Source organism: Sceloporus occidentalis, unplaced genomic scaffold (genome assembly GCF_023333645.1).
Source record: "Sceloporus occidentalis isolate IW3139 unplaced genomic scaffold, rSceOcc1.0.p SCAF_52, whole genome shotgun sequence".
NCBI classification, from domain to species: domain Eukaryota; kingdom Metazoa; phylum Chordata; class Lepidosauria; order Squamata; family Phrynosomatidae; genus Sceloporus; species Sceloporus occidentalis.
In genome coordinates, this window is record NW_028317032.1 from 5,489,592 (window position 1) to 5,499,001 (window position 9,410).

A 9,410-nucleotide genomic window follows, 5' to 3' on the forward strand; every position below is an offset into this window, starting at 1 on the left:
AAGGACAAATTCCAAGGGCTCCGTGACGCTGGCTACTGCTTCTGAGACCCTCAAGTGTTCTATGTAAGAAATGTGCAATGTAACCGTGTGCCTTGGTATCCTTCAACAATCCTAGTCCACAAACAAATAGAAAATGGAAAGCAGGTTAAAGAAGGGGTAGCCAAACCTCATCACCCCAAAGCCTCCATCTGCTTGTTTTATTGCCTCCCTGCTAAGCTGCCCCCCGTAAATCGATGCGTTACACTTTCTGTATATTGCCAATATTTAAAGAGAATGTGCGAAAATAACTTAAGAGGGATAAATGGATGCATATTCTAAAAATAAATAAATAAACCTCACTTCTTTGAGCCATAAAACACACATTTCACTGCACAGTCACCAATAGCGCATAAGCCGTGAGCTTGTGTATATCTGTAATACGTAGCTCAGATAACGTATTGGGGTCTTTCTCAGGGGGATCCGTTAAGGCTGGTTAGTCAAACAGTCAAACTCTGCCAGCGGATGACCCAGGGATGCTACGCTTTATATTCAGTATCGTCTGTTCACCTTGTTAACATCAGCCATGCCTCTCTGTTTTAATCAAATGATAATTCCAGCGCATACCAAGTTGCATCATTTCCAAAAGATCCCAAGTCTTTGCAAATCCTTGTTCCAATGAGCAGGGTTTTCATTCTCATAATCATTGTGGGTATGATTTATGCATTTCATAGCTTCTGTGTGCTCAGCGATAATAATCGTGTCTTGTGAGTACCCCATTGCCCCCTCTCTTCTTTGTCATTGCGAGTGACCTTGTCACTGTACCATCATTCCCCAGTTATAGAGGAGGCCTCGCAAGGGTGAGTACAGCAGAAGTGGGTTCTGTGATGTCAGTGGGTTCCGGTCAAAGCCCCCCCCCCCCCCCGACAATGTTCTTGCCTAACGAGAACTCTTTTCTTCTTCAGAATATTCCACTTAGATTTGTTCTTTTGCATTATTTAATACACTGCCTTTACTAATCTGTTTCTTTTGAACGTTTGTATAATTTTATACGTTTTACGTATGAAATTTTGAATTATCGTGGGTATATAGTCCTCTATACGAAGGCTCCTGCTTATTCCCCTTCGATGCACACGCAACCACCACACGTACTGTGAGCAAAACCATGTTTATCATCGCTTTAATAAACTCTCGGCATTCTGTTACGAAAAGCCTTGATGTGGTGCTCATTATTAGCGATATAAAGGAAATCTAATAGTAATTAACTAGTAGTTAATTTATTCCTTCTAAATGGTTGAAGGTGATTGGTTCTGGCAGCTTTAGAATTGAGAAGAATGGGGTAAGTCTGAGTAGTGATTAATTAAACGCAGGTTTTTGTAATGATCTCATTTTTACAACAAAGCACAAGCTATAGGTAGTTTTAATAAATGAATGCCAAGTTCTCTAGGTGGCCATTCCCCTTTATGAAAAGTAAAGGCGTGCAGGATTGCAAAGTGTTAAATGAGTTTCATATTTTTAAGAATGGGTAAAAAAGATGAATTATGTTTATTTTTTAAAGCTTTGACATAAGCCAGGCTAGTGAAACGGAATAAACCAGCAGGTGCCACAGTTTAAAAACACTTGTTCTTCACTTGCTTTTATTCCCCCCCCCCCCCATAAATAGTCTCTTTTTTGGAGGTGCTTGGAACTGGTCCCTTTATTATTTTTTGGGTGAGTATTTATGAATTAAATTAACACCTTCCTCTTGAGTGTTTTAGTGGAAACCAGGCACTAGTTTAAAACACACTTGAGTACACTTCCTACTCATGCTTTACTCTACTCCCGCTGTAGCTGCCTCCAGCCGGCACACGTGCCATTGAAATACATTCGCTACATAGCATGTGTAGGATGTATATGTCAGTAGTTCTAGTAGCAAAATAAAGCACTGCTGGGAAACGAGCTCTTTCACGGAATCTCCTTCCAAAGCGTTATTTGTGTCACGGTTTCATTCATTCATTCAGCGTCATCATTTCATTCATTAGTGATTATTATTTTCTTTTGTCTGCATCTTCTGTTTCTTAGAATTAATCACTGCCTTTACCCGAATCATACTTTCCCCGTTAGCTGTTTTGTTTTATATAACAGGGACAGTTCTGAGTTATAACTTTATCTGCCGATGTAATTAGTAGTCATTTTTAAATCTTCATTTCCCTCGCTTTGTACTTCAAAGCGCTAATATTATTCCCAAGTAACTGGTAACTGTGCAGAGTTAGCTGTGCCCCGCCACGCAACCTGTATATGTAAGCACTGTGTGGATGGAAGTCCTCTGCTATATTGTAAACATATATTAAATATTGTAATTAGCAAACTACTTTTTTTTCTGTAAAAATTGCCGTTATTGTTTTTTTGTTACATTGAAAAAACAAAGCCCTAGGATCCCAAGGCTTGCTTTCGACGTTTAAATGTGCGAAGTTTGGCGAATGTCTGTATGAGAGCAGTTCAAGCAGCGTGGGGTTTTTTTTGTTTGTTTTTATCGAGGTGTATATTTCTTACTTGAAATGTTTCAATATAAAAAATTCGCAAGCTTTTTTTTGTGATAAATGACAGTAAAAGCAGTGTTTTTTAAACCAATAAACTGAGTAACTCCTTGTTCTTTGAGACATTCTTTGTCTTACTGTAAATTACTGCAATTAGCCTAAAGAGGGGTAATAAATTGCACTGATTTAAGAAATATGGCTGCTACAGGAGCTTTTTCATGGGATGTCTACGATAAATAGTGCTTAGTTTCAAGGATTTATATGCAGTCCCTATATGTGTATCTTTATTTCTGATGGGGTCCGAGTGCTGTTGAGCCTCTGTTCATGTGATTTTGGACACATAGTACATGGCCATGCAGCTCCTCTCGTGGTAAGCAGACATCATGGATTGCATGCAGGGCCATCTTAACAGCATTGTAGGCCCTGGGCAAAGCAATGCACTGGGGGCCCCTACCTCCCCCCAAAAATGGTGTACACATATATACACTTACACTGCGCTTACACAACACCAATCCATACACACATACAGTTGGGTCCGGAAATATTTGGACGCTGACACAAGTTGTTTTTTTGGACTGTTTACCAAAATAAAGTCCAGTCTTGTAGCTTTAATTTGAAGGTATTCACATCCAAAATGGTGGAAGAGTTTAGGAATTACAGCTAATAAGTTAGCCCCCTCTTTTTCTAAGGGAGCAAAAGTAATTGGACAATTGGCTCAAAAGCCCATGGACAGGTGTGGGCTATTCCTTCGTTATTTCTTCATCAGGTAAAAGGTAGAAGCATTTAAAAGGTCTGGAGTTGATTCGAGTTGTGGCATTCACATTTGGAAGCTGTCGCTTGCTTGGACATCCATGGAAGAGAACAGTGGTGGGTGAACCGTTCCACGGTAAAGAAAAACCCTTCACAACACCCAGCCAAGTGAAGAGCACTCTCCAGGAGGAAGGCCGATCATTATACAAGTCTAACATAACGAGAAGACTTCACGAGAGGCAGTTTACACCACTTCAACTTGGTGGACCAAGTCAAATACTGGATTCAAACTGCTCGGCCTTCCCAAAAGCTACAAAATACAGGTTGTGTGCACACTTATCGCTCAATATAACAATGTGACAAAAATAACTTTCTATGTATACTTTCATAAGTAACACTCCAGTTAACGTCTATTGCAAACTGGCAATTCCTTTTGGCTGCGCAGTCACCATGATGTCTCCCCAGCCTGGAGACGGCAGATGTTGTGTCCCGTCACGGAGAATCATCCATCTCTTCGTGTTCAAAACTGGCTGCCAGAGGCAAAACTGCAAAAATACAACTTTTTCCAGCCTCGATTGAAAATCATTATTGCAACTCTCTAGCATTCAGTTAGTTTGAATATTTTTATTAAAATAAAAATGAAGTTGTTTCTCATTATGTCTCTCTCTATACTTCACAGCATCGAAGAAACATAAAGTCTGCAGATACGTCCACCGGTTTGCCAAATTGTTCCTTAATTTTTAACAAGCGGCTGTAGGACCAGAGCACATGGATTTGTCTTTCTCCTATTAGCCCCAGGTTTGGAAAATGCTAGGGCTAATTCAGGTTATTTCACATTAATGGGGCCAGTTGATGATGGGAAGATGTAGGTGCCGTGATGTCCTTTTAATGCCTAGGAGTGTTAATCCTTGTAGGCGCACAGTATCTGAATTAGTAAGTAAAACATTAGATATGCACTCCATCCCTTGACTTTAATAAGTAAGAGGGTCCCTCTGCTTAGGTTTGTGGAGCCCGGGGGAGAGGAGGAGCGGGAGAAAGAATGTGTATGTATGTGAAAATGTATGGTGTTAGAGTGAGTTTGTTAGGATATGTGTATTAGTTGTAGAGGGGGAGATATATATATATATATATATATAATACACACAGTGCTTCTTAACCTCATAAAATGAGGTTTTACAGATTTAAGAGTCTCTCCCAATAGTTATACTGTGCGGGCTGAGTATTTTTTTCTCCAGATGTAATTGCTGAATTTATTCCTGTTTACCCCGCATAAAAATAAGTAAGACGGCATTCTCGGACCTTTTTTATTTTGCGAGTGGCATTATAATTATTTTTTTATTATATAGCACCATCGTATTTAATAAGGTTGTAAAAATGGTAAATGGTTTTGCTGGCATCCCCTCTCTGCCTCTCCGCAACGGACCGGATCCCACAGAAATCACTTATCTGCCCCACTGGCCCGTTTATACCACGGAGAACTCTCCCCCGTCAACAAAGTCTCTATCACTCTGTAACGTATCTTCCAAATGTATTCTTCAGAGCCGAAGCGCTGGTATGTAATATCTTCCACCAAAGGTCGACAAATTTGCTTTGGATCTAGGAGCCCATTTTTTTTTTTGGACTGCAGTTAAAGGATATTTATTGGGTTAACACAACATAAAAACACAGCGTTCTCCAGTGCCGCTCCACTCTGTACAATTTCGCAAAAGAGTAGTATTCGGCCGCGCATCTAGCTGGCCATGTGTGTCATTTAGTGACCTCTGACCTTAGATCGCCAAGGCTTTTCTTCCAAAGTCTGGCCCTCGGTGGCATAATGTGACCATCTAACAATGGAAAAAAGACTTCCTGGTGACCGCTAGAATTATCTGTGTTTGCTTATCGCTGGGGATCTCTTCTGAACCAAATTAGTTAGGTTAGAGATTAGAGCGCCTGAAGAAGTCAGCACATGATAGGTTCCGCTTATCATCGACATCCCGGTATTACCTGACCAAACGCATAGGGTCGAGACGTTTTGATTTTTATTAATATCTGCTATTGTACTGTAAAGGAAAAGAGCTCTTTATCGTATGCTCTCCGCAACCGTTACATATACAGCCATCTGATGCAAAAGAAAATGTTGGATTGAATTTCTAAGGTCGGTGCTTCTGAAATCAAGTGTTGGATATTTCTCCTGATATCTGTTTCGCTTCCCGGTCATTTAACTAAATTGAGATTTCAGCTGTCCTCAGATCGTCATCATCATTCAGTATGGAATAGTAACGGCAGGACGGGCTGTGCAACGAAGCTCTACGGCTCTGCATTCTTATCCTGGAGCAGAGAGGCTTCTGGATTCAGAGAGTCGACGTCGTTCCAGTAGGGCAGAATGAAGGGCAGGGCAGACAGCTTCTTCTCAAGGATGGACCAGAGATGGGACTCCACAAAGCGGTTGCCTTCCTCTGATAGATGGAGCCCATCTGACAGATACGCGGTGTAGTCCTGCAAGAAGAAGAGAGGAAACAAAACGCTAACATTCTATTTATTAGCAGCCACGAAGTCCGTTATATCCTATATCCCCCAACAGCCCAGAAGTTCCACATCACGCAGCTTGTAATACATTTTTGCTGCACATTCCAATTTGTTTTCAGCGTACCAAAAAATAAGAGAGAAGATAAATTACTTTGAAGGCAGAAAAGTAAATACTTAAAAAAAAAATACATTTTGGGGAGAATGCAAAATTATATGCAATGATAATTTACCACCTATATGCAGACGTCACACTGATCTATATCTCCTCTCCTGATCTCTCACCCTCTCTTCTAAGTCGCATCACCGAGTGCCTTTCAGGAATTGCATCATGGATGGCGTCCCTTTACCTTAAGACCAAAGTAATCCCGCCACCTGCTCCTGACATACATCCAACTGCGACAACTCCACTATCTAACCAACTGACCAAGCTCACTGCCTTGGTGTCACATTTGATTCTGCTCTCTCCTCGCCAAATCCTGCCGGTAATGAAATATAAAACGTTCAATATTGGAATCAGAGCTCTTCTTACCAGATCTCCTTCCTGCATTTGGGTCCATAAATCCAGACACTCCGTCCCACATTCCGCAGCAACCTGAACGCAGGCCTTGGCATATTCACCCGCGACGGCGTTCAAGCGATTCAGCTTACAACCTTGGGAACAACGTTAGACGTCCATTGTGATATTTAACTTATTAATAGTAATAATAAGCTCTGTAAATACTGATGTTTACAGAAATCCAGGAGACACATTCTAAACACTTCATCTCACTTGACTTTATTATACATCATGAATGGCCAAGCCCAGCGAGCTTCTCCTGCATAAATGGTTCAGTCAGCCGTGCCCAATGAATAGCTGTGAGAAGTTTATCTGAATTAACTATGCATTATGCAGGGTCGGCTCCTCCATCTAACAAGAGATCCTCACTGCGGCTGTCATTTTATAATCCGTAGTGAAGCTGGTGAGATGTAAAGTATTAAATGGTGATCACTCATGGCTTAATATGGGAGTGGGAGTTCTGGCTCATAGTTCTGGTATCTTTTATAAGGAATTAAACAATGAAAGAGTAACAATGACAAACACCCGGAATTATCTGGGTTTTCTAACATTGACCAAAGTTGCCCGTGTACTTGGGTTAGCGGTGGCGCTTCAAGGGTTGCCAAGTAGAGGAAATGTTCTATCCGCCAAAGCTGCTCTTTGTTCTCAGACATCTACTGGGAACGGAGGAAAGTATTATTTACTGCGAGAATCAGACACTTTATACAGCGGCCGGGAGTCACCTTTTCCGTGACACTGTTTTTCCCAGGATGGCTCGTGGAGAGGAGGAGGACTGATCAGGATAATCCGATCTCCGGTGACGTGGATGGACTTCAGATACTGAATCATGCGCCGTAGGTTGTCCGCATACTCCTCCAACGGGACATGCTGCTGGGGGTTCTCCTCTGTTTAGGGAGAGAATAAGAATTACCATCAGACTTCCTTCCCTGCAGCTTTAAACTATCGTGAAGAACCACGGAAACCATTTCCAGACGACACCAGTTTTAAAGCATGGAAAGCAATGTTTGGGGTTTTATTAGAAGATGTAGAGGTATTATTGTCCACCTGCCTCTTTTTATTATTTCAGTGCACATTTGACTTTAACTTGAGACTTATTTGTTCCTTCAAAAGTATTACTCCTGAAATGTTAAGTTATTACTGCTGTAAACGCAGGATACTCGGTTGTTAAGGACATTTACAGCATAGTTTTTCTCTAAATATTTAAACTTGGACTACCTACAGGCTGCCAGCTGCCATTCACCGGCCGCCGGCACGTTACGGGACTTTATTACCATGATGGTCATGGAGTGGCAGAGGAGGGCGAAGGCCTGGAGACCGGGAGTTCTCCCGTTATCGTTAAGACTAGAAATGGCCGTCCTCGTATAAAATAAATGTACCTTTCAAGGAACAGTCATTAGCACCAAAGAATACGGTCACCGCAGCCACGTTTCCAGAACAGCTTCTGGAGACCAGCCTCGGCAGCAGCAGTTTGGCCCATCTTGTGTTATACCCAGAGAGGCCGCGGTTGATGACATCACATTTCCTACATGAGGTAAGCAAGCAAGGGTTATCCTTAAAACACAACAAGAGGCAGAGACAGAAAGGAGAGGTAAACGTTTATGGCGGCTGTTATGAGTTGCGAGGTATCGGGGTATTAAGGGCAATCACTGTGTGTCTTCCACCAGTCTACAGGTGCAACACCGAGACAAATGGCTATTTCCATACTGTGTATCTGTGTGCTGTACACACCTATCACAAACTACAGATAATTACAGGAAGAACAGGCGGCCATTTCTAGTTATTGAATACAGAAGCATAGAATGTTCCGGCAGGTAAGACCCGTTCAGCTATCTAGTCTTCCCGTTTTCGTGATGTAGAGACTCAGGCGTTAATCGGTTCTCGTTCTTGTCTTGGATTCACGGCTATCCCATGAACGTATAATCAATACTAGGAATATGGGCCGGGGAATCGGGGCTATTCACATTCCCAACATTAGGCTAGTATTTTATTCTTCAGACTAACGTAGCACCACGGTTTTATTTTTATTACCCTTACCTGACAAGCTTATTAGCGAGTGTGGAGCCCCACGCATTCGCCTCAAAAGCAAACTAAAACGAGTGAAAAATAAAATCGCATTATAATCCTGGCCTTCATTCTTGTGCTGTTCTATCCAGCGGGAGGATGAGCGCTTTCATTCACACACACGCACACACCACAGGTCTTCCAAACGCAAAGGATTAGTGTGTCACACTGAACATTTCAATCCGATTTAACCCATTAATGAATAATAAAAACTACCCATGGCTGTTCAGGGATAGAAAGATGTGCCTTGGAGTTTAAACTCTCGCCATACTTACACCGTTGTGCTATTGTCTGATGGCTGTAAGGAAAATATACGTCATCACAGAAAAATCCCTACTTAAATAAAACAATTACGAGATTATTAAAAGTTTAACCCTTAACCAGCCTGAGAGACCCCCTAAAGAGTCTTTCTTAAGGGTGATCGAAGGTCGGGGTCTCTGTGCACGGAGGTTTAAGTGTCCAGCGTGATGACCCCTCTTCTTAGCAAATTAAATCCTTCTTCTTAAATTAAAAAGCCTCATAAATAGTATCAGCACCATTTATTTCCATGACCCTCCGTGATATACGAAGCGTTGGAGATTGGAAGTTGGCGCTGATTGCTTCACAACGTAATCAAGTATACGGCATGAGATACCCTTACAAAATGCCGTAAAAATAGTAAAATGCGTCTTTATTTGCGACACAAAACCGGCACCGGGTCCGGCTGGTATCGCCCCGTTTTGTTTGGTGGCACTGACCACTGAATTTACAGACCAGGGACCGAGAAACAGCCTGCGGCTAATAAAATACACTTTATTATTATTATTTATACTTTTATTTAACGGACACACGCGAGATGCCCTATAATACGATGTAATAAATGGATTTCCTCCCCGGGGAACACATCATTTATTTACCTGAGTTATGGAGTCTCCAAACAGAATGACGCGAGGCCAACAAATCATCCCCCGGAGCGATGGTGTACACCGTTCCAAGAGGACAGGCGCAGGACTCAGAACAGATTATACCCCAGGAGAATCTAATACCGCAAAACAAAACAAAACATG

The 9,410-nt window shown here is 41.9% G+C and overlaps 1 protein-coding gene across 1 annotated transcript; it reads right to left on the reverse strand.

Moving 5' to 3' along the window:
- Window positions 1–5,528: 5,528 nt before the first annotated feature.
- LOC149288370 (isoamyl acetate-hydrolyzing esterase 1 homolog) lies at window positions 5,529–9,308 on the reverse strand. The gene is made up of 6 exons (XM_089491891.1): window positions 9,261–9,308; window positions 8,338–8,390; window positions 7,680–7,825; window positions 7,026–7,187; window positions 6,277–6,398; window positions 5,529–5,717 (listed from the first exon to the last, which is right to left on the reverse strand). The coding sequence occupies exons 1-6, from the start codon at window positions 9,306–9,308 to the stop codon at window positions 5,529–5,531; spliced, it is 720 nt and encodes a 239-aa protein (XP_089348017.1).
- Between the last annotated feature and the right edge of the window lie 102 nt (window positions 9,309–9,410).